Raw genomic sequence first — 26,941 nt, 5'->3', positions numbered from 1 at the left:
TGCTGACATGGAGGATCTCGCTGTAATACGTCGATCGATTACGGCGATGTAAACAAAATTCTCTGAGTTGTTTACAAGAGTGACAGAAGTTGAAAAATGGATCGATTATCTTGTGTCATCGGAAAGGGAATTATCCACTAACCCACCTGCGTCCAAAACAGATTTGGAATTAATTTCGGAAAAACTGGAATATTTCGAAAATATGAGCCGAAGGAATAACATACGAATTGTTGGAATTCCTGAGCATGAAGAGGGCAGAGATATGGTGAAATTCCTGGACGAGCTCTTCCCGAGTCTGCTCGACATAACAGGTCATAAACTGGAAATCGAGCGAGCTCACAGAGTCCCGGCTCGAAGATCTGCTGAGGGAGACCGATCAATTCTGGCCAAATTTCTGAAATCATCCGATAAAGATCTCGTGTTGCGCAAGGTGAGGAGCAAAGGGAAGCTTTCTTGGAAGAACCATAATATTTTCTTGTTCCCGGACTTTGCGAATTCGTCAAGAGAGAAACGCGATCAGTTCAGGGAATGCAAGAAACTCTTACACCAACAGAAGATTGCTTTTGCATTGATGTTCCCGGCCAAACTGAGAATAGAAGCGAAGAATGGTCGCAAAGTATTTACATGTCCAAAACAGGCACTCTCCTTCATAAATACATTGGAGTAAGCTATTTGATGTTTATTATATTAGTGGACTGACTCGCGGTTCAGGGACTCTATTATCTGAGGAAGCTGGGTGCCATTTTTGTTTCATTTTGCGTTGGCTCCACCTAGCAGCTGGAGTTTGTTTTGTGGCATGACTCCAAGAAACTTTTGCACTGACGGAAGATTTTTTCTACATTGAAGTTCCTGGCCAGATCGAGAATGGACACTATGGATGACTGCAAAATATCTACATGCTCACATAAAGGACGTCTTTTATAAAGTTGACGGGCTGAGTAAGTTATGGTGTTTTTCTTTTTTTTTTTCTTTTTTTTTTTTTTGGCCTCCGAGTTAGTTTGGCTCTTGATCATCCGAGGAACCAGGATGCCGGTTTTGTTTTTAGTGCTGGCTCTGCCTAGCAGCTGGAGCTTGTTTTGTGGAATTACACTACTTCGGGACAGTTGTGGATAAATCTGTTTGTTCTTTGTGCTTATGCCTCCTGTTGGCTGGAGTTTGTTTTTGTGGCGTATTTTTAAGGGACAGTAGGATGATTACCTCATCTGCTGCACTCATAACAGCTGGCTCACTGAACAGTTGTTTGTCTGTCCGAGGAAACTGAACGGCTTTATATCAGCTGGAGTTTATTTTGTGGAGGAACACACCTTCGAGACAGTTCTGTGAATGAATCTACATGTTTTTTCTGTTATTCTGCCTGCTGGCTGGGGTCTGTTTTACAAAGTATTTTCTGTTATGTAATTTTGCCTCACAAAATTTGTGAGGCAAAATTATGAACTTTTCATCAGTTCATAAGATTTACTCTAGAATAGATTTTTTTTATTTTTTTATATCTGAGTCCCTCATTTCATCTGTTGTGGATTGCTCAATTGGAAACATCTTAGTCTCAGATCATGCCCTGGTGTACGTAGAGATGTTGCCACATACAGAGAAAAAGAAATCATATAGTTGGCACATTAATGTATCCCTTTTGCAAAATCCTGATTTCCAACAAATGTTAAAGACTGAAATCAGTGTCTATATGGAGACCAACTGGTCCTCAGTATCTTCTGTGGGCATGGCTTGGGAAGCACTTAAGGCTGTTCTTAGGGGTAGGATCATAAAGTATTCCTCATTCACCAAAAAATCCAAAGCACGAGAACTCATGGAGTTGGAAGGAAATATTAAAAGCGTTGAGTCAGAGCTGAAGTGTGTCATCTGATGGTCTCAGAGAACTGACCCGATTGAAATACAGATATAATACTATTTTGTCGCAGAAAGCGGAGTTTTGGTTGTTCAGAGCAAGACAGTCATACTTTGAGTCAGGTGAAAAAGCAGGGAAGCTATTGGCTAGATATATAAAGCAGAGGGAGTCTTTTTCTACCATTCCCTCAGTGAAATCTGCTGGTGGTGAAATTTTTACCTCAGCCATTGATATTAATAATGCCTTTAAAGAATTCTATCTTGATCTCTATAGTTCCACGTCTTCGTCTACTGCTGAAGATATTAGAAACTTTGTGGAACCATTAGAACTCCTTAAACTGACGAATGAGCAAAAAAACTCTCTTGATTCTGAGATAACCCTGGAGGAACTTGACGAGGTAATTAAGTCCTTACCTACAGTCAAGGCTCCGGGGCCAGATGGTTCAGACGCTGAATTTTTTAGATCTTATGCTACAGAACTGGCTCCACTTTTGTTAGAAGTCTATTCTGAATCATTAAAGAATGGGAAGCTTCCGCCAACCATGACACAAGCCCGGATCAGTCTGATTCTTAAAAAAGACAAAAATCCAAATGAGTGTAAAAGTTACCATCCAATTTCCCTGATTCAGCTAGATGTAAAAATGTTGGCAAAGATTTTGACTAACCGATTAAGTAAAGTTATGACATCTCTTATACTTATAGATCAGGTGGGGTTTATTCGGGGTCGTAGCTCTTCTGATAATTAGGCGTTTCATCAATATCATGTGGTCAGTGGCGAATGATCAGACTCCGGTCGCTGCCATCTCACTTGATGCTGAAAAGGCATTTGATATGGTAGAATGGGATTATCTTTTTAAGATTTTGGAAATGTATGGGTTCGGGAGTACGTTTATTGGTTGGATCAAGTTACTTTATAGACACCCTGTAGCAGCGGTACAAACAAATGGATTAATTTCAGATTATTTTACTCTGGATAGGGGCACCCATCAGGGTTGCCCTCTTTCCCCATTATTGTTCTGTCTTGCCCTGGAACCATTAGCAGCCACGATAAGAAAGGAAGATGATTTTCCAGGGGTGACGGCGGGAGGCGTGGCACATAAGCTTCTGCTTTATGCAGATGATATTTTATTATTCGTCTCTGACCCTACTAAATCTATGCCTTGCCTCCACAGAATTATTCATTCCTTTTCCAAATTCTCAGGATACAAAGTCAACTGGTCTAAATCCGAAGCTTTGTCTTTGACAGCGTACTGTCCAGTAACGGCCTTCCAGCCAGGCACCTTCCAGTGGCCCAAACAGGGCATTAGGTATTTGGGCATTTTATTCCCAACAAATTTGTCTGATTTAGTCAGAGTTAATTTTGACCCATTAATAAAAAGATTTTCATGCGATGTAGAAAAGTTCCTCCAGGGTTATCTCAGAATCAAGAGAGTTTTTTTGCTCGTTCATCAGTTTAGGGAGTTCTAATGGTTCTACAAAGTTTCTAATATCTTCAGCAGTAGACAAAGACATGGAACTACAGAGATCAAGATAGAATTCTTTAAAGGCATTATTAATATCAATTAATATCATTACATTTATCGATGATTGGGAAGGTTAATGATATTAAAATGAACTGTATTCCAAAATTTAACTACTTGGTACAGTCTCTCCCAGTAGATGTTCCCCTCTCTTATTTCAAGCAATTTGAGAGCATAGCGAAGTCTTTCATTTGGAGTGGTAAGCACCCCAGACTACATTTCAATAAGTTACATAGGCCGATTGACAAAGGTGGGCTAGGCCTACCCAAGATTTTGTTTTATTATTATGCATTCGGTCTCAGATATTTGGCTCATTGGTCGCTTCCACCTGAAAGAGCCCCTCCCTGGTTCTGCATTGAACAAGAACTTCTTGCCCCTATTTTGCCATTGCAAAGCCTTTCCATTGAACTAAATTGAGAAGTTAAATCACACCCTGTTATTTCACATTTGCACTCAGTATGGACAAAAGTTTCCAGAGTGTTTAATTAAGATATTTATCTAAATGTTGCCTCGAGCCTATGGCTAAACCCCAAACTATGCATTAATAAGTCCCCTTTTTGTTGGTCAGAGTGGATTGCGAGGGGGGTTAATTCACTCGGTGATCTTTATGAGAGCGGTGTGATGAGATCCTTTGAAAATTTGGTTCAATATTTTGGGATCCCCAGATCTCAGTTTTTTTAGTTATCTTCAGTTACGCTATTTGCTCTGTACAATTTTGAATAGCATACACCCCCCTAAAGCAGCAGATACTCTAGGAGAGGTGATTTCTGCTTTTGGAAAGGGCCATGAGGCATCAATGTATTACTCCTTATTAATTCAGAGTCTGGAGGACGGAGTCTCAACCACTCTCAAGGGGTTGTGGGAGAAGGATTTAAACCTGGAATTGGAGGAGGGAGAATGGGCTAGGATTTTAAAAAACATAAAAACTGCATCGAGAGATGCAAGGGTGCGCCTTATACAATTCAAGATTTTACATCAGTTCTGTTGGACCCCCTCTAAATTGTATAGGCTTGGTCTTAAAGACACACCCACCTGCTGGCGATGCCAATCAGAGGATGGAGACATGCCCATGTTTTTTGGTGGTGCGCTGAGATTCAGGAATTTTGGTTGAAGGTACACAGTGTTGTGTGTGATGTGTTGGGCATTCGGATTTCTGTGTTTTGGGTGATGGGGCGGTCATCGACGTAGGTGACAAATACATAAACAATTGGGTCCTCACCAGTGCGATGATAGGCAGGCAGATTGTTTTAAGGGGTTGGAAGTCAGTGGGAGCACCCTCAATTCGGGAGTGGTGCGAGGAGATGGGAAGGGTGGCAGCCTTCGAAACGTGTAGAAGGCTGGGGATATGGGATTCTTTTATTGGGAAATGGGGTAGAAATTTGATGTTTTTGGGGGGCTCTCAGAGTGGGTCTGTGGAGAGAGAGGTATAGTTTAGAGTTGTATGTTTATTATATGTGTATGTGTATGCATGTATGTATGTATGTGTGTGTATATATTTATATGTGTGTGTGTGTATTTATGTGTATGTATGAGTGTGTGTGTATATATATATTTATTTATTTATTTATTTTATTTTTTTATTATTTTATTCTCTGTATATATGTGTACTTATGTAAGACCACTGGGATGTTTGTTTGGAGTCGGGTGGGGTTCTTGATTGGGGAGGGGAAGTAGTAGGAGTTAATGTTGAGTCATTGTATATATGTTTTGTTTTTCTTTGTTTTGAAAAATCAATAAACATTTTAATCACAACAACGCCTTTCTCAACCGCTTTTCCATTATCCCTTAATATGCTGTCCTAGTGCCTACGTCACACACCTCGCCCATTTCACAAGCAAGAGGGAAGCTCAAGCTGAGGTATCATGTTATCTAGTTATCTAGAATATCGAGTGTATATAATTTGTAAACAACGATAAGCTTGCTAGCAAGAAAAGTTCGCGTTGACAACTCAACGACTGTAACTGCCATGGTGTCGCGAGTGGTCTATCCACTAACAGCGGGACGATATCCCAGAATACCGTCCATGATCTCGAACCATGTGCGTTTTAACAGATTTGTACTGTAACTGCAATTTTTTTAATGTTTCCCAAACCTGTGCCGTTGTGCGCTGGATACACAACCTGCAAGTTCTGCGATCTTGTTGCTGAAAAATCTGACCTGACTCCGTCTTTGACATTGACCCCGCCTTAGTCCCCAGTTGGCCTTGTTTGGCCCAAGGGTAAACGGCAGGCCAAAGGCAGTTGGCTCCGAGAAAGCCCCAAGGAGGCACGATGAAGCCCTGAAAGTGACAGTGGGAATGCAACTGGCCCTGGTGCAATGAATGACTTGGTCATATCGTTCGTGAACGAGAATCTGCTGATTGACTTAACGAGAGGAAACAAGTCGTTCTTTCAGTTTGGCATGTTAGTCAGTTGCATTCAATAAGGAGAGAATGGGGTGAAATGAACTAAGACAAGTTTATAGGTATGCACAAAACATAATACCCAATTTATAAATGTGTAAAAATGGCTGAAGACCAGAAAGTTTAAATAACATGAATTACAAATGGAAATGTTGTGCTTTGGTGCACAGTAAGTTATTTAGGCTTTTCTTGAACTTTCTCTATGTCTTGGTAAAAAATTAAGCCTGCCATTTGACAGAATATAGGAAAAGTAAGACCTGCCATTTGTGGTGAGAACAGTTATGGTGTTTAAACTCTATTTTTAAAGTGTCTTAATATATTTGTTGACATGCAAATTCCGTTTGTGTTGCTTTTGAAGACTGACTTTAGCGTAAGCCAATTCACCTTTTCTCCGTAACTGGGGCACTGCCATTATCAACCTTGAATGTGGACCTCTTCCGGTATATGAAAAAATAAAAATACAACATTATGCTGCTTTATATTACAGGTTGGCAATATATGTCATCATCTTATTACCATTAATTAATATTTTCATAAACACATTGGTTTGGAGCACATATAGTTCTACCATTTATCGCATTTGCCATCGTTTATATCACACACTGTTGCAGAGGCAGAATGAATGAGAGATCAGGCACTGACACGGGCAGTCCTCAGCAGCTCTGTCTGTCATAGCTACACGCACAAACTTTACACAACCAGGAGAGAGAAGGACAAAGCAGAAAGCTGCTGGGAAAATGGTGCTTCAACTTTCTTTGCACCAAAACTGCATCTTGGCAAATTAATAAATTATTCTCTCCGTTCTTGTCAGAAAGAATTCTCTCTTTCTTAGTGGTGTGTAGTAAACAGACACGCAGATCACGCATTCAACATGGCTTATGAATAGCCTTCGAGAATAAATAAATAAAGGCAACATCGGAGGTTATGCAGGTACATATGTGTGGAGGTTTACATGGAGACAAGAAACACTGCATCGTCATGATCTCGGTAATGTAACAAGCAGATTTTCATTATCCTCTCTTTAATACAACACACAGCAACAAGTGAATGATTAATTTACTTTTTTAGTATAAATGCTGACTATGAAATCTCCTGACAATAGTATATTATTCTGCTGTACATCCTGTGGTTGTGTGATATAAGCCCATATCACTAAATCATGATGTTATTATCCTTCTAGTTATTTACATTGCGGCTAATGACAGCGGAATTTTGTCACACTCACCATAAATTCAGATGCCTGCTTCCATGTTGCAAAATAAGGTGGATAGCATTTGAGAGCAGGCTGTAAAAGGAGAATATAATTGGTCTGACCCACTGAACGAATAGACCCCTTCACTGAAGCAGTCGGTCCTCTAGAATGAATGAACTAGGAATGTCTTTTGAAATATTCTGGCTTATATCTAATTTATATCTCCAGCACTGATCATCATAAACACTTTTATAGTTCCAAACACTATCTTTGTTTAACATTTAATAAGTGGGTTATTCCTATGCAGTACAGTACATTTTCTTATCTCCATCATATTATATCATCAATCTTCAACCTGAACCTCAAAGGAGCAGAATGGAGGAGAAATTCAATCGAGACTAAAGTATGCGTTCTAAAGGAACATTTCAAGACAATCAGCTACAGACTACAGCTTTCTTGCCAGAAGTTTCTGAAATAATTTATGAATGTCCTCTGAAATATTCTGGCATATCCTAACTCATATCTCCAGCATTGATCATCATAAACACTAGTTCAAAACACTATCTTGGTTTAACATTTAATAAGTGGGTTATTCCTACTATGCAATTGTGATGGAGAGCCTGTGAGTCAGTTTCCATCACAGGATTTTAATGTGTTCAAAGGACTTATTTCTTGTTTTACTCCACTTTTCAATATTTATTGGGGTTTTATTGTGCAAATGTTTTATCTGTCCTATTTATTGGTGTTTTAACTCTTTATCTCATGTTCTTATATTTTATTTAAGAACGGGAAGGCAAGAATTAATTAGATTTTAACAAAATGGTAAGTTCCACTTGGAAATGGTGGGAAAATGTTGTATTTAAGCAAGCTGCTACTATGATGGCTGTGCATATATGAGTTGTTAACTGTTATCGTGGTACTTTGGTGACAATTTTGAGAAGGTTCTAGCTTGTAGTATGGTGTTGAGCACTGACTGCAACAACCCCTGAGTGTTTGACGAGCCATGTTCAAGGGCCAGACATGGAGTCTCCACAGCTCTGGCTGGGTATGCCAGATTGTGCCTCGAGATTGCAAGAGCAGATCTCTCTTGAATATAATTGTCCACAGAGGAGCATTCAACAGCTCCACCAAATTCAGAAACCAACACCCCTGTTTTTCTTGTCCTGCAGAATCTTGCACAACACTTGGTATAGCAAGAAAACATGAGGGAACACATACTTGTGTTTCACTGGCCATTTGTGAGCTAAGGCGCCAATGCCCAGTGGAGCCAGAGGCGAGAATGTGTCGTCTCTGGGGAGGCAATCAGGTCCACCACAGCTTCCCAAAATAATGCCCTAATCCTTTGAACTGTCTGAGGATGAAATCATGCCACAACCATGGTTCTGTCCTTATGGATTTAAGTGCCACGTGGCTCATGTACCTGTCCAGTGCCAAAAGCCGGACGACGTCGCACAGGGCACCCCCAGACCAAGCTGGACATTTCCGTTGTGACAGCCTTGTGTCTGGCCACTTATTCCAGCACAACAGACTTCTGACAGAATGAAGGTGTATTCCAAATTGTGAGTGTGGCTACACAGCGGTGCGCGAGAACTTCAAGCAACTCATCTCGGAGGTCGCTTTGTCCCGTTTTCTCGCCCGTGGGGGAAAATTATGGCAAGTGCCTCACATGAGAGCAACATGCCTCTCTATTGGAAGCTCCAGCAACAAAGTATTCCACACATCATCACCACTGCCAAACGCTCGATTGCAGGGCACCACAGTGGGCCGCAGATCGTCACGAGCATACTGAACAGGCTAAGTTGCTTGAGATGGAGAAGAGGACAGATGAAAGGCCTAACCTGGCAAAAAAAATCATCCTCAAATACTCTGTGCATGTTAAGCAAGCAGCTCTTTTAGTTTCTTTAGCTAGAAAGAAACACAAAATATACAGTATACAATACAACACGTACAGCTTATCGTCTGAGCACAACAGGGAGAAAATAATCAAACTCACTGTAGTGCAGATAGAATGATGACGTAATGTGCTGTGCTTGCGGAGCACATAAGATGTAATCGTGACCAGTGGTTAAATTGGGGCGAGATGGTCAGTTTGTCGGCAGTTTGTTCAACACTTTATTCTATTTCCTGCAGTCAGGCTCCAGTTCAGGTTTTTTATGCATTCTGTCTCGCTCGTAAACACCTTTAAAGCTCTTTAAAGTTAATTACATAAGCATTATGCTTCCTTGTAGTCTGTATGGAACCTGGTCCGCTATGTTTACCTAGACCTTTTTACAGGGTGCAGCACACACGCGCTGCGCATTGCTCCGCTGCCCACTTCTGTTCCAGTTTGTGGCATATAAATGTAAATGTCTGTTTCATGTCTTAAGCAGCGGTCTCACAATAAACTGCTTTCTGACCATGTAAATGAGCTGTTACAATTTGATATTCATTCAACCTCTACTGAAGTTATTACTCCACCCCCTGAGTAAGGTCATTAACGGCAGCTCTACAGGTGCATCTCAATAAATTAGAATGTCGTAGAAAAGTTCATTTATTTCAGTAATTCAACTCAAATTGTGAAACTTGTGTATTAAATAAATTCAGTGCACACAGACTGAAGTAGTTTAAGTCTTTGGTTCTTTTAATTGTGATGATTTTGGCTCACATTTAACAAAAACCCACCAATTCACTATCTCAAAAAACTAGAATACATCATAAGACCAATAAAAAAAACATTTTTAGTGAATTGTTGGCCTTCTGGAAAGTATGTTCATTTACTGTATATGTACTCAATACTTGGTAGGGGCTCCTTTTGCTTTAATTACTGCCTCAATTCGGCGTGGCATGGAGGTGATCAGTTTGTGGCACTGCCGAGGTGGTATGGAAGCCCAGGTTTCTTTGACAGTGGCCTTCAGCTCATCTGCATTTTTTGGTCTCTTGTTTCTCATTTTTCTCTTGACAATACCCCATAGATTCTCTATGGGGTTCAGGTCTGGTGAGTTTGCTGGCCAGTCAAGCACACCAACACCATGGTCATTTAACCAACTTTTGGTGCTTTTGGCAGTGTGGGCAGGTGCCAAATCCTGCTGGAAAATGAAACCAGCATCTTTAAAAAGCTGGTCAGCAGAAGGAAGCATGAAGTGCTCCAAAATTTCTTGGTAAACGGGTGCAGTGACTTTGGTTTTCAAAAAACACAATGGACCAACACCAGCAGATGACATTGCACCCCAAATCATCACAGACTGTGGAAACTTAACACTGGACTTCAAGCAACTTGGGCTATGAGCTTCTCCATCCTTCCTCCAGACTCTAGGACCTTGGTTTCCAAATTAAATACAAAACTTGCTCTCATCTGAAAAGAGGACTTTGGACCACTGGGCAACAGTCCAGTTCTTCTTCTCCTTAGCCCAGGTAAGACGCCTCTGACGTTGTCTGTGGTTCAGGAGTGGCTTAACAAGAGGAATACGACAACTGTAGCCAAATTCCTTGACACGTCTGTGTGTGGTGGCTCTTGATGCCTTGACCCCAGCCTCAGTCCATTCCTTGTGAAGTTCACCCAAATTCTTGAATTGATTTTGCTTGACAATCATAAGGCTGCGGTTCTCTCGGTTGGTTGTGCATCTTTTTCTTCCACACTTTTTCCTTCCACTCAACTTTCTGTTAACATGCTTGGATACAGCACTCTGTGAACAGCCAGCTTCTTTGGCAATGAATGTTTGTGGCTTACCCTCCTTGTGAAGGGTGTCAATGATTGTCTTCTGGACAACTGTCAAATCAGCAGTCTTCCCCATGATTGTGTAGCCTAGTGAACCAAGCTGAGAGACCATTTTGAAGGCTCAGGAAACCTTTGCAGGTGTTTTGAGTTGATTAGCTGATTGGCATGTCACCATATTCTAATTTTTTGAGATAGTGAATTGGTGGGTTTTTGTTAAATGTGAGCCAAAATCATCACAATTAAAAGAACCAAAGACTTAAACTACTTCAGTCTGTGTGCATTGAATTTATTTAATACACAAGTTTCACAGTTTGAGTTGAATTACTGAAATAAATGAACTTTTCCACGACATTCTAATTTATTGAGATGCACCTGTATATTGTTGAACCAACGTGGTTTGAACGATGGATATGCGACATAGTTACTAGGGTTTCAGGAAACAGTCTTGTAGTTAGTTTCTCTGACAATGCATCATACTATGGTGGTTCAGCAGTGAGTTACGTCATTGTACGGGAAACGCACCCCTGGCCAAAGAATAAAGCCTAACCAACCCGACTTATATCCCTTACAGATCATCAAAACTTGAAATCTTGATTTCTAGGAAGATGGAATCATAATTCTAAGAGGAAGCTTGATGGACAACCAAACAACAACCAACATCCATTCTTTTAAAAACTTTCTCTAAATTATAAGATATAATAATGTATATTCATTATTTGAATGTAAACAGTAAATGTTAGTTGTTGCTGGTGATTTGATGTGATGTGCAGGGCAATGAATGGAGGCAGAGATCAGAGAGGGTGTAGATGATCCCTCAGGCAAAATTAAGAAGCAAAAACCACACGCAAGCACTTTGAGTGGGGGATAGAAGAGGAAGAGAGGGGCGTGTTAGTGCACCTTTTTTTGGCCAGGTTTGGGAAAGGAGTACGATTTGATTCTGGAGAGTAATCCACCTGTGGCACCTTGCTAGAAACCACAATTTTAAAAAACATAAGGTTATTCTGCTTAATCCTATTCTATACTAATGTTTAATGCTATAAATCTGTGACCAATTAGTATTGCTTAATACTGTACATTACAACAACAAATAAAAATAATAACACTAGATCATGAAGAAAATTAATAGCTCTAAGATTTACTTAGTCAATCAACATTTAGGCACATTGACATTTCTATTGGCTCTCATGTTAAATTAAAGATTTGACTAATTTCTTAATAACACTTGCAATATACAACATTTATGAAGTGATGGCTACAATTTACACACTGTACACATGAGCAGGGTTGCCAAGTCTGCCGTTTTCCAGGGTTTGACATATTGACAGCCCCTAATGCCTGTCCCGCTTCTTTTGAAATGTATTGGATTTCATTACTTTGTAAATAATTCAATATACTTTTCAGTGACGACATTTACTTTGTCATGCTTGATTTTGTTTTAATGGTTTGTTAACTTGATGTTTATTAAATGTACATTTTGTAAATGTTAGTGCAAACTGACATTATACAGTATGCCTACAAATGAAAGGAAATCTGAAAATGCATAATAGGGAGTCTAAAATATGTGCCATAATTTAAAGTTTTGTTATTGGGCTGGTTTAATTCATCATTGGGCTGTATTTGTCACACAGACCTGGCAACTCTGGATATGACACACCTACAAAATTTAGTTAATCATACTAACAAGACTTTACACTGAGATTACTAGGTTCTAACATTTACGTTTATTTATTTATTTAACAGACCCTTTTATTCAAAGCGACTCACAAATGATTAAATATTATACATTCGGTGTTTGGTTTGCAATGTAATAAAATGTTTAATCCATGTGCCTTTTGATATTAATAGCCTATAGTGAAACTGTAATTGAACATAATTTGTGTACATTTTAAACATGCATGCAATTGCATACTGTGTGCTGATATAAGAAGGACAGACGTAAGTGCTTCATATCGTCAGTGCATGTTAATGTCTTTACATGAAAGTATGCTCATACAAACAAATAGTACAACACACTCTCACATGTTTCTTTGATTTTAGTTGTACATATACTTACCTCTGAATGTGATGTTCTTGGGCAGGACTCGGTAAGCACTCTGAGCAGGCCGTCTGGCTTATAAGAGTAGTGTTCTACTAGCTAAAGTATACAAAACATGACACATTGAAGTTCGATCGCATTGTCATCATTTATATATTGTGGTTAATGTGCTAGAATAAAGTGAAAGCAAAATAGCTTGTCTTGCACAAATAGTCAATTCCTTTTACATCATCAATGTAATGTCATCTATAACTTTTATGAGTAAGAATCCATCTGCTGAGAATGTTGATATCATGAAACAGGAAGAATTATATAGTGTGTCTATACATGTTGTGACACATCATCTGTATAAGTCAACAATGTTCAAACAATTTCTATATCAGAATACTCTATCAATTAACCAACCTTATTTAAATGACCTTGTGCTCTCCCAAGTTTAATATTCACTAATTCGCCACAGATGAATGGATATTTATCAGGGCTAGTTAATGGCCTAGCTGTGGTATTATCACGGAAGCTCAACATTTGATGCAGTGCACTGCAACATATACAGCCATGCAACCAACCCCCAACCAGGAAATCTAAATCTAAACAGTGTATGTGTCCTTTTGGTTACCATATTCAAGAAATTTATGGATGATATCACTTAGAACAGACAAACCAATAAATAAATAAATTGAATCTTGGCTAATTATATTGGGTCATTATTTATAGACTCTAAACATTTACCCATATCATCTGCTTTAAAGTCAAATTTATAATCATCTTTAAAATCATTTATCTTGGTTTAAATTACCTGCCAAAGTGTGTCAAACTTCTTGCCATCAGGGATGGAGAGTTTGCCTGCCTTGTCCTTATCAATACGATAGTGCATGACTTGGTTATTATGCAGCAGACAGAGTGCATAGGACACCATTCGACCATTGGTTTCTCTCTGTCTTATTCTGTGAGGAGGAGAGAATGATATGGTAAATGTTTGAATGTTAGAGAAAAATGTATGTTAGTATGTTAGGTTCTGAGAAGGCTCTTACTATATGACCCTATGCTATATGATGAGATCACCACTAGATGAAGCTGCAGGATAAAAACTGTGCAGATGATTTTCAAAGAAAAAAAAAAGATTCAGTCAACACTCTCAGTTAAAAGTTACATTAATTTTGTTCTTATGCTGACATGATTGAAAGTAGCTATATGCTATGTATATTAATAGACAAATTTAACAATGCCTCCTAGAAATAAGTAGGTGTGTCCACACTTTTGACTGGTGTATACTGGATGTATTGGGTAAACCAATACATGTTTGATCAAATCATAAATGCAAATCTAAAAATAAATAAATAAGGTAAGATTCACAAAACTTTGGTAAAAGTGGGGGTTTTGCAGATGCTTTACCTTGTTTCTTATCATGTAATGTGTTGTAGTGATTTGATGTACAGTAAATTGTTATGGAGTACATATTCAATGTATTTGTACCACACAATTGAGAAAATTCCAGTGTAACTATAATAATGAATGTAACTATAATAATTACAAGACTAAGTAAATATCTGTTGAAAAACTAGCAAGTAGAAAAGCTAAAGACAGTTCTCAACAAAGTCGAATTGTTGAGGCCATATTTGTCTTGTAAATAAAGTTTCTTCTTTTTCCGTTTTCTGTAGGCTCCATTTTATACACATCTTTTAAGATGGTTGTTCTATTTAAAGACACACAGTACACTACCCCCACTCAACCCTGCTCTTCTTTTCCGCCTCCACACTGAGTCTTTGGTCACTTCAGGAAGTCCTGTGAAACTCAGTGGAAACCACACACGCCTGTCTTTAGTTTTTTAGTTGCTTTCTTTCACTTTAGAAGTGCTACGGTCCAACAAGTCTACAGTATATGTTGCATGCAGTTTAGCTTTAATTCAATAGTCAATTTCATGTGTGCCTTATTTATTTGAAGATATAATTGCTTTATTTCCACAATAGTTTAGTGGGTTTAAAGCTGAAAAAGTTTAAAGTAAAAAAAAAAAAAAAAAAAAACGTAAACATTTGACATAAAATCTTAATAAAGATAAATAATTCATAACATGTACAGTACATTAAAATAGTCATAATGAATTTATGAGCAGTTCATAAAAACACTACATTATTAATATTCTTATAATTCTAGCAACATATTGCTTTACTAGCAAAACATTTTCAAATACCGTCATTTAATGCAAAACCAAAACATTTCATTTAGTTTCGTTGCAGTTCATAAAATCCAAAACCTTATTTTTATATTTCTTATACTTCTCAATCTTGTTTAATACAATGTGTATAATATCCTTTAACTTTCAACTGTATCCTACTGTATGCATATAATATAATTTAATATTTAATAACTATTTAATAAATAATTTCATATTTAACATGTCTAACTGTGTCTAACTACTGACCAGCGAGGGGGACTACACACTCTCATGACTGAATGTCACTGGAGGGACTTTTTTGCCTACACTACTGAAATGTCACTCTGATGCCGTTTATTCAACTCATCACTCAAATGTCATTGGCTCTTGCGTGTCTTGTGACCGATCTTGTTATGTGACCGATTGCGACAATCTAATGTTTGGATGTATTTTCAGGGAGACGAACATTTTACTAGCAACGCTAGTAACTTAAAACTTCTGTTTGTGATTTCTGCTGTTTTGCCTCCACCTTTTGCTATCTTCAATCACACATCCTCTTTTAAATCTCATTCTCCAAAGACATGTCAACCAACCTATTGTCAGCAAATCTGAACATGCAAAATGATCCATAGGCAGAAATAGTTTCTGATTAGCTGTTTATTTATTTATTTATTTATTTATTTTTATTACTGCGGTTTGCAGTAAAGTGCTGCCACGGTGACAGGTTTGATTTCTCAGGACACCTATTTCAGTGATCTGTCAGGTAGTAGGGACACTTTATGCATTGTATTAAAAAATGGGTAACACTTAACATTATTATTCTCTTATAAACAGGTTCATTAATAACCAATAACTCATTTACAAATGCATTATAAATAATTTATATGTGGTTATAACAACATGAATAAAGAGACTGTAAATACTTGCCAATTTGAGAGGCATTTTACCTTACATGTTATTAATGCATTTTTTCAATATAAGTAACCTATGAAATGTATCTTAATGTAAAGTGGACAGATGTCAATCATTTATTTATTGAGTTTCCAACACTAGAAACCTGTACAAATTTCATTATGGTTATATGATACAGTTTATGCTGTGAATGAGCATGAAGACCTGAAAAGTGTTTTTTCAAAATGAAATAATCCCTCCTATTAATCTCACTATAATAGTCTATTTTTGCTGCATTGTGACATAAATCATGAATTAGGGCATTTAATGTTTTTAAATAAATAAGTGTTTATTAAGCATTTATAACATGTAAGTTAAAATGCTCACTGTTTGGCAAGTATTGTATGAAAGTCACTCTTTTTATTCATGTTGTTATTATAATCATGTATCAGTGATTTATAATATATTTTAAATGACAAATTAATAGGGCTGTCAAATGATTATAATATTTAATCATGATTAATCGCATAATTTTCTGTAGTAAATCGTGATAATCGCAATATCTTTATAAACATGAGTGGACAAAATATGCTTCATCCAGATTTTTCAGTCATCCACACAAAACCTACCCCACCAACGGAGTTGAGCAACAGAAAATGAACACAGCACAACTCAATTCAAATTATGTACAAAATATGGTAGTTGTAAGAGTATTATGACAGGATTCATTTGCTTCTTTTTATGGAGTTTTGACAGACATGCTAAAAATTCTGCACTGTCATTTACAATTGACAACTGTGCAAAATACATCAAAAACTCCTTTTAGACCCTGGTCACAATTGTAACTATGCTACATTGATAAAATGCTTGGCATGGGTCTCAGCATAATGTCTCCCACCATGTGTTTTCCCGACGGCACAGTGCATGTGACATTAGCAGCATTTGCGCAAATTGACTTGCTTCTCAAGAACTACAGTTTATTCAAAGGGTCATATTACGCGTTAACGGCGTTAAAAAAATTAGTGGCATTAAACTAATTTTGCATTACGCATTAACTTTGACAGCACTATAAATTAATCATTAATGAACTCTTATAAACCCTCAACAAAGGGAACATTTATGTAGTGTTACCAAAAAAAATTTACAGCACGTTTACATTTTTTTTTAGCAGTATGGCGTTAGTTAAGCTGTTAAATAGTATAGATGTTCTGGTAACAAGCTATTTTTATCAAAAAGATAGCTTTACTTTTGGCAAGCTACAGTTTCAAAGTAGCTTCTCCAACCTGACAGAAGTGACTGGGTCTTTCAGAGAACACTTACAGGAATTTGCCATTGATGTGTGGGTTCCTGATCAAACGCTGCTCTGAGTCTACACGGTCTATCTTGCCATGGAACCACGGCATCTTTTCATGCGCTGTTGTTGCAATTAGTTTCTCCAGTTGAGGCCTCTGGCTGATGATAGCCTGATCAAGAGCTGAGCCCTGGAACACACACACACACACACACACACACACACACACACACATAAATAAATAAAAATATTACTCAACAAACAAAACTCAACAAATTAACAAACTGCACTTGTTTCAGGAAATGTACTGAATACACATGGACACGGGAGACTTAGCTGACTCTGTGATTTTAGAGGTGGTTTTAGAATTCTGCACTGAATCCTGAATTGCCTAGTTTACAGTATTTTAAAAGAGATAATTCAATATTAACCAGTGCTTAACAAAACAAAGAAAGCTGCATTTGAAATGCCATTTACATTTAGCCTACCACCAAGAGGTGAGTTTACAAAGACTTTCAATGTGGCACAGAGGCGGCATAAATGCATTAACACAGGAATCACCATTGTGGGTTATACTCAAAAGTTGTCTTGACCAACAAAAAAACAAGATGCAGGGTGATTGCTGTCACAACGCAAAGTTTAAGGCAGTTCTGATTCAGTTGTTCATTCTCTTTAATTTAACCTATTTAATCCCACCAGTTATAATTGACCAAAATTTTGTTTAAAATTTGAAGGGACTAAAAAGAGGTGTTGATGTATTTTACAAAGAGTTGTCATGATTTCATGTGACATCAGAGGTGCAAATATTCACTTTATCAAAGCTATTTAATTCCACTGTGCTCCTTTAAAGATTATGTCTGTGTCAAAATTCATAAATGGAAGCAAATAAAACCTGTGATACACTTACAACTACCATATTTTGTACATATAATGTTTAAAGGGTCTATTATTGATGTATTAATAAGGTTGCTCAGCTTCATATAAATCATGCTCACAGGACAAGTAAACAGGACCCAAAAAAAAGAAAAAAAAAGAATGAAGAAATAAATTATCAGTCTATTAATTTGAAAATAAAAACACAAATAAACTAATTTATAAATGTACAAATAAATAGACACATTTAAATTTGTTTATTTAATTCATGCTTAAATTGTAATTAAATGTAACAATAAAACAGTTTTAAATATTGTGAGGTTTATGCTTAAACCAAGATAAAACTGTTGTTTATTTAATTCATGTTTAAAATTAACAATAAAATAGTACATTAATTAGTCATTTTAAATGCACCTTTTAAATTGCTTTAAAAAATATTTGGCAATTGCTTTTCTTTATTCATTTGTCAATTGCTTTTCTTCATCCAATTACCAGTGGCATTTCTATATCGTCTGACTTTTGCTTTTCTTTCTCCATTTGACAATCGGGTTAAAAAAAATGTGTTGGACAGTTGATTATGTAGATGTAGCCAATGAACTTCTACATTTTAAGACACACCTCCCCCCAGTGTGCCAACTCCATGTACATGAATGATGAACTGCCATTGGATCATACTGGAGAATAAAACATACAGTATCATCATTCAACCGAGAACTTTATGTCTAGAGCACTAGCCTCATATAGTTTTAGTGAGAACTTATTTTTAATTAAGCATCTTGTGTAAACTTGCTGAAATTTTGAGACAAATGCAAATAAAATGAAAGGCAGCCCTTCTGCCATTGTTAAAGCCCCTGACCGTTTTGCATCTCCATCTGAACCACATGTGCACAACCCTGTTACGGTTAGAACAGCCGATACTATTATAGCCAAAAGCAGCAAATATGTACAGGAAACATGTTTAAGACCTCTCTCATCAACAAGGTGTTTCCATCCACAGAACTGCCACACAGTGGATGTTTTTGTGTGTGTGTGTGTGTGTGTGTGTGTATGTGTGTGTTTGGCACCATTCTGAGTAAATTCTAAAGACTGTGGTGTGTGAAAATTTCAGGAGATCAGCAGTTACAGAAATACTCAAACCAGCCTGTCTGGCACCAGCAATCATGCCACGGTCGAAATCACTGAGATCACATTTTTTCCCCATTCTGATGGTTGATATGAACATTAACTGAAGCTCCTGACCTGTTTCTGCATGATTTTATGCATTGCACTGCTGCTACACGATTGGCTGATTAGATAATTGCATGAATAAGTAGGTGTACAGGTGTACTGTACCTAATAAAGTGCTCAGCGAGTGTCTGATTCTTGAAGCAAGTAAACTCGCATCCTTGTGGTAGTTGTAGTCCTTTATAAAGAAACTTGTTCACAACATACATTTTTAAAACGTAGAAATTAAAAATTCATGTTTGAGGCATGACTGTGTGTAATTTATCTTATAGAACAAAATGTGAAAGTATCTTCAAGTAACTTTCACCACAGACTGTATTTTACTCATAAATAGGTGTAGGCTACTTGTTAATTTTTACAAACTGATGGACATGTTTTATTTTTATTGTATTTTTTTGGTATCTTTTGTTATCCCTACTGTTTTAACAAGCATTTTTCCTGATTATGGCTAATGCTTTTCTTTCTATGATTATAATAAATTTGTATTAGATTTGTTTACATTCAGTTGAAGTGAACAGAATGGAGCAGGAGCCAGCAGGAGACCTTGAGGTCACTGCTCCCGTTCTGTGGGAAGACATCAAAGCAGTTGCACGAGTGTGTTCTGCTCGTAAAAACAGACATCCCTAGTGTAATAGAATGCTTTCTAGTATGTACTGTACAATGATAACCAAACTATGTCATACACACAAGTCTTAAACATGTTTCCTGTACATATTTGCTCATTTCGGCTACAATAATATCAGCTGTTCTTACTGTTAATGGGGTTACGTTCATGCGGTTCAGATGAATATGCAAAATGGTCAAGGGGCTGTAACATTGGCAGAAGAACCGCCTTAAATTTAATTAGCAATTTTAGACATGGTGCTTTAAAAATTAGGTTTTCAAAAGACATAAGGTATTTTAATTAAAATTAATTTATCACAAAACGATATGAGGCTAGCGCTCTAGTCTAAGACATAAATGCTGTGTCCATGTTCACTTATTTACTATTTAGTGAATGGCAGTGAGCGCACTATATCAGCAAGGAGAAAACTAAATGAGTGAATTCGACATATAAATTGTGCATCGGACAGAGCGCTGGTGATGTCCCAGAATTAGTTTCATATGTACTTTTATATTAAATGTACTTTACTTTGGAAAATATTAATAATAATATTTGTTATTCTAATAAAATGGTATATTAAAGCTGCACTTTATAAGAGTTTATGCCATTACTGACTGAGTACATAAACAATAAGTGTTCAAAACAATGTCCTTACCTTACTCCAATTCACTATAAAAATTATTGGTAACACTTAATATTAGTTAACGCCTTTTTTTTTTCTTTTTTTTTTTTTTATACATAATTTATTAATCTTTGTTAACATGAGTTCATAAAAATACAATTGTTCATTGTTAGTTCATGTTAGTTCATAGTGCATTAACTAATGTTAACAAATCTGACTTTTGATTTTAAAAATGTGTAACAATATGTTGAAATTAATATTAATTAATGATTAATAAGTATTGTTCATTGTTAGTTAATGTTAACTAATGTTGTTAACTAATGTTAACAAATGTAACCTTATTGTAAAATGTATCAAATTATTTGTATTTTGAGCTATCAGAACGGATTTGCCACAAATCGCTGGCTTATGTCGTTCAAGCTTGCGACATTATGTCTTGTCCGTAAACACAGGAATGTTCCAGCTAGAGAAACTATGCTGTTCAGTTCAGTCACTCTCACAGTTCAGGACAGCATTTCTGCAGTCTGGATGGATGTTTATCTATTATCCATTTGGTGAAGTTGTTTACCTGCTATTATGCTTGGATATGTTGTCTGGTAGGGATGTTGAAGCTAATATAACTCGTATGAATCGAAAATTTCTCGTATGTTAAACGATTATGATGTATCCTCGTTGTCAGGGGAAGTTACTGTGATATGTTTATTTATATTTATGACTTATGAAATTGACTTCTTGTTATATTTTAACATTATTTTCATGTTTAATAAAGTATTTTTTTATCCCCATCATTACTGAATCCTCATTTTATGTTTTTAGTATACGGTGTTATTGTGTGCAGTGCATAGACATACTGTTGTAGTATTATGGTTCACTTGCATTATCAACAGAGGCTGTACAATATAATATAAAAATAATAAAGTCTTCCATTGAACTCGTATCAGCCATATCATGAGTTTCACCTCTTAAGTTGATAAGTGTAGTACAATTAAAAACATTAATAATAGATAAAACACTTGAATAATAAAGAAAGTTATATGGCTTTGTTACGAGATGAGGGTGAGTAAAAAATTATAGAATTTTCATTGCTTTAAGTCTCCTGAGCAACCTCTGTGGAATAAAAATCTTAAACTGACACCAACCTGCAGCTTCCAGGTTTGTTTGACATATTGCCTAATAAGCTGCTCCTTCAGGTCTTCAAAAGGTCCGACTTTAGGCTCTGTGCCACGCGGCCGGTTAAAAGGTCGCTTCAGCAGGCAGATGAGCCCGTCAGACTCCTGTGAGTGATAATCGATCACGTCTATCGGGGTCCGATGTGACTTGCCCCCTGCTATGGCATATGTATCGTTCAGCTCTCTCTCAATGGCGTAGTGGTAGAACTGCCGGCCATAGGACACTGACAAGGCATAGCCGCCCAAGGAACTGCGACTCTGGCGGAGCAGGTACAGACCATCTCCTGCCCCACCATGTCTCAGGTACTCCTCTGCCTCCTCTCGCGTGATGTTGCCGAAGAAGTAAGGCAGTGCCTGCACCATGTCTGCCATATCTGGGAAACCTTCAGAAGATGATCAGACACTCACCAATAACCTGATAAAGGAAAACAAGTAGAGCATTTTTTATTTTTTTAGAAATGTTGCATTACATTTTTTGGTTTTATCCAAGTATCTATAGTGGGGTCCAAAAGCCTGAGACCACGTTAAAAATCTGGGATACATTTTTTTATTCAAACCTGGATATAAACCAAGTTTTAGGATTTTGAAAGAAAGGTATGGCGTGAAACATAGACAATAGGATTAGGTATATATAGTTCCCTATCTGTCACTCACTCGACATTGTGTCGATGTAGTGACACTAGGGGTCACTCTTGGGAGCCCCAAACACCTCTGATCTTTGAGAAAAGGCCAATGGGAATTGGCAAGTGGAATTTGCGTGTCACTCCCCCGAATATACGGGTATAAAAGGAGCTGGCTCGCAACCACTCTTCGGAGCCGAGTGGTTGTATTTCAGAAAGCTGAATTCCTCTGCTGATCCATTCACCTCTACAAAAGCTGTTGGATTTATTGACTTGCTGACAAAGACACAGCTTTTGGGGGGAATTCAATAACAGCTAAAGGTGTTTACCAGGTGACTTGTACATTACATCCACTTTATTAGCAACAAAGAACACGAATGCAAATCAAGTGATATCTGCCTTTGATATTGTACTGTAGGAGGCTGATCCCCTACGAGAAGTGAGATCTGTCCGACTTGACAGCACTTATTTCACCCCTCCCCTGACTGCAGCCGCCTACTCTTATCTACTTTCAAGGCGAGGCATTTGGCATCTCAAATGAGCCTTTTGTAACAGCTATGGCACGAAACACCTGCTACTGTTTATGTGATGTCACTGTGCAGCACTGCACAGAATGGCACTTCTTGAATGACACTGCTTAAAATAAAGTTTACATGAAAATGTGTGTCCTTAGAAACTTTTATAAAAGCAATAAGGCACTCAGGGTCATGCTTTATTGTGAATACTCATTGAGGAACACTCATTCCTGTGACAATATTCATAATACAGCACAACCTTTTTTACCTTATTGCTTAATTATAAGTAGGCATTTTTATTGCTTATCAGTAGTTTTACAAGCAATTTCAAAGAAATTAAATACTGTGTGTGAAATACTGCAGGAATAAAACTCTCTTTGTGTATTATTTATCGATTAATTTGTTTGTGGTAAACACATTTGTCTACCTGTTGTAATCTGTTGTCACCTGGTCTAAAGTTTACTCTGTGCCAACTTTAGCTGATACTATGTGGTCTTGCTTCCCTCAGATCAATCTATCTATTCATTCCTTCTAATTTTAAGATAACTCTTTCAAGCAAATGTTCAATCCATATACGTAAGACATCCAATTGTTGTTTTAAATGGACCATTTCTTGAAAGTTATATTAAGTGTTTGGAGATTAATAAAATAAAATAAAATCTTACAATTAAAACCTAAAACTTAAATTTATTGATTATCTTATTATATATTATTATTTGTTTTTCCCACTTTTTTTTTTTTGGCAAATGCATTTTTGCTAAAGTAATTACAAACATGTATGTATATTGTGTTGTAGCAACGTATTTTTAGAAAGAAGCAAAAGACTTGAAATGGCAACAAGAACACACACCCCTGAGAAATATGCAGAAAGAGGAAGTGGTCAACTATTTTGCAATAAGGTTCAGACTCTTCTACAGCTTAAACCACTCTCAAAATGTGTTCAAGGGGAATTTCAAGCACTTTAACCAATACAAACATATGCATCCACTCACACAATGAAGTCAAGGATAGACTACTGTCACTTCAGAATCTGGCAATGATAGAGTTCATGGTTCATATACCACATAGTGAAATTAGTATGTGACAGTGTTTGGGTCATAACCAACTGTCTTTTATAAAATAAAACAATAAAATAAAAATAAAAACTGTCATTATTAAGCACATTTTTTGACTACATGCATAAAATTTTCATTGAATAATTTGATCACCTGTCCACAGTTTAAACACATGGCCAGACATTATACATCATTGACCAATCATGTCGGGGCGAAGAAACAAATAATTGAAAACTGTACACTTCAGCACTACACTCTGGCCAACATATTTAATTGGATATAAATTCTTTAGTATTAGAATGAAACAGCACTTGAAATGTAGCAAACAGAAAACACATTCTTTGGCCATTTTACCAACACACACACACACACACACACACACACACACACACACAGAACCTCACGATTTCATGTTGATTTATGAGAGGCAGTCTATAGTGTTGCCTTGATGCTCAAAAGCAGATTTGACCACAAAAGATTCCATAAAGAAGAGACCAGATTGGTTGAGCAAGAAAAGATAATTGTTATTGTAGTAAAATGTGATGTTTATAATGGAAAATGTGGTTGCTGCTTTCTGTGAAAAGCATCAAAAATCAATAATTAAAAACAAAGCAACAACAACAAACAGACTTTAAAGCGCATTAATGCTATCGAGATGTGTGCCACCAGTCAGATGTGTAAATTCGAAATTATGTGATTTTGTGATTTTTACCAGTTCTACAAGATAGCTCTATGACATTTTAGTGGGATATTACAAAATGCGTTAGGTGCTTTAATAAGCATATAATGTTAATGCATCCTATACAAAGATTTAGATATATAAAGAGTTAGATTTAAGATTTAGATCTAGATCTTTCAAGTATGTTCTGCTGCATGTTAGATAATAAGCAAAGACTATAAATCTGCAGGTGCCACATTTCTACTGTAAATTTGTGTATTAAAGTATTTATATACATATATATTTGTATTATAAATATATTGAAACAAATATATATATATATATATATATATATATATATATATATATATATATATATGAATGTATTTTATAAATATATGTTGTAATACATTTATGTATATTTCATTTTGAGTGTATTTCATTTTGATACTAATGTGAAAAACAAATGTAAATAATTGAATTGTTATAGATATTATAAAAAAATAAATTAAATAAAAAAATCAGTACATTTAATAAATAATCAAAATATTTTCCTTTTAAAAAGAATAATGAGTCCACAATAAGACTATAACATCTGAAAGATCTGGCTTTCTCAAACAGCTTTGTAACATTTACTTCAAAGTGACAATATAATCAGCAATCAGATAATGCCACAACAAAGTGCTGTTAGGAGAAATTATACAGATAATTTAACATATTTCACATAAACTTTTTCATACATTTACAAGTTTTCATATTAATAGACGTATAACATATTATAATTATATACACTATAAAATAGATTATAGTTAATATTAATATTGTTTATTTCACGTATAATTGTACAGTTAATTTATAATTGTTTAATATATTTTATATAATATTTTATATCATATTTTGCTTCTTTTTATTTCTTTTTAAAGATCAATATAGTCATCAATTAACTGCCCATCCCATAGTGAATATCTTCAAAGAATATCACAGGAATTTATTTTTAAATGTGTAACACATTTAACTTCTTTTAAACAAATATTAAATTTAGAAAATAGATACATTCTTACTTTAGGAAATGTTCAACTCGCCTCACTTCAGACAGCAACCGCATACCATGTTAAAATGGTGTCTAGCTGAACAGGATGTGGTATGGCCAAAAACTCAGTGGATAGTTTGAAAAAAGCTGCCAAATCAGGAACACTCTTCTAAAAGTCACTTTTAAGTGCTGAAACTGTGCATATGCTGATGTACTAAAACTCGATATGTTTTAGTTTTTGTGCTGCTGTCAATGCACTGACACAAAACTTAAAACTATATGGAACTATTTGCAAGCTTCCTCATTTTGAGAAACATGCCTACTTCCTTCACTAGTGTTGTTTTCTGTTCTATATTTGACTTCCCCCTTCTATCTGAGAACAAAAACACTTAATAGTATATTTGGTCCAATGCGTTTATGTATGGTTTCTTGCTAAAAGCAGCATTGTCTTTGTTAGAGCTTGTGCTGAACAAACAAGAATATATAGTTCACACAAATTGTACACAACATAAACATCATGCAGTATAACAATATACTGAAAGAAAATTAAATGAAACAAAACTGCTTTCATGTCTGAAATTAAGAGGTTTGTATTAATTAAGACAAGTTTGCTGGTGTTGCAACTATGGGCACTTTTGGCTCTATAAACCTTTTTTGACTTTCAGACATTAAACTTCCATAAAACACACTTCTCTACTAAACTTTCCTCTAAATAAATTTTATTATTTCCACAAAGGAATTAGAAACGGTTCAAGGAAGGAAAGGAATATTTCGTAACAAAAATGGAAAGTCTCTTTCAATTGTTCTGGAGTGAAAACAATATTTTTATTTGCTGGTAACCAGTAATAATAATTTGTTATTATTTAGTTCAGAAAATGTTTCATGAAACCACTTCCTGTTGCCCACAAAAAATAGGCTTCTCTCATTTTACTTGATAATGATTTCTTTGACTAATTGCACGTTGTGGATGTAGCCTTCCGAGACATACTGTATACCTTTTTGACAACTATTAATAATTACTACATATAACTGAATGGTTAATTCAGATCTTATTTAGTAATTCTTAAAGTAATTCATTTAATCCAAGGGCTTCTCTCTCAATGTTTGTCGGCAGCATAACAAGTACTCAGTAACTAATAGAACAGTAACTAATTGGGAGAGGCTTACCAGACAATCAGTTGCACACCACAGTTCTCTGCAGAGAACGCACCTTTTTAAAACAAGCTTACCCTCAATTCCTCCTTTGGGTTTAACAGATAAATTTGAGTGACATTGAGCTTGTTCTTTCAATAAGTCTCTTATAAGTATGGGCAGTCGAGTTTTTGCAGCTTATTTCCATAATACAGGAGGCTTCTTAAAGTGCGAAAAGTAACGTAAAATATTGCAAATGTCATTTTTCTGCTTTTTAACATGCATAAATCAACATATTTTATTAATTGTTATTCTATATAAATATATATAAAACATATTTCCCCTTTTCCTTAACCAAAATGTGTTCCATAATAATGAGGCATAATTATGGCATAGCCCCATCCATAGGTGCCTGTAGGATTTCA

The 26,941-nt window shown here is 36.2% G+C and overlaps 1 protein-coding gene across 3 annotated transcripts in view; it reads right to left on the bottom strand.

Moving 5' to 3' along the window:
* Window positions 1-25,679, bottom strand: part of LOC127433277 (tyrosine-protein kinase SYK-like) — a 51,713-nt gene extending 26,034 nt beyond the window's left edge. The window contains exons 1-6 of one of the 3 annotated variants that reach the window (XM_051685013.1): window positions 25,417-25,679; window positions 21,478-21,922; window positions 17,045-17,205; window positions 13,478-13,625; window positions 12,700-12,780; window positions 11,544-11,612 (exon numbers count right to left, since the gene is read on the bottom strand). In XM_051685013.1, coding sequence (XP_051540973.1) covers window positions 11,544-11,612; window positions 12,700-12,780; window positions 13,478-13,625; window positions 17,045-17,205; window positions 21,478-21,879 — 861 coding nt within the window. In that variant the 5' untranslated portion in view covers window positions 21,880-21,922; window positions 25,417-25,679. The remainder of the gene's footprint in view (window positions 1-11,543; window positions 11,613-12,699; window positions 12,781-13,477; window positions 13,626-17,044; window positions 17,206-21,477; window positions 21,923-25,416) is intronic. The other 2 variants (XM_051685014.1, XM_051685015.1) reach the window with 2 other exon arrangements.
* Between the last annotated feature and the right edge of the window lie 1,262 nt (window positions 25,680-26,941).

This window comes from Myxocyprinus asiaticus, chromosome 43 (genome assembly GCF_019703515.2).
Source record: "Myxocyprinus asiaticus isolate MX2 ecotype Aquarium Trade chromosome 43, UBuf_Myxa_2, whole genome shotgun sequence".
NCBI classification, from domain to species: Eukaryota; Metazoa; Chordata; class Actinopteri; order Cypriniformes; family Catostomidae; genus Myxocyprinus; species Myxocyprinus asiaticus.
This window is presented reverse-complemented; position numbering and strand designations above follow the sequence as displayed.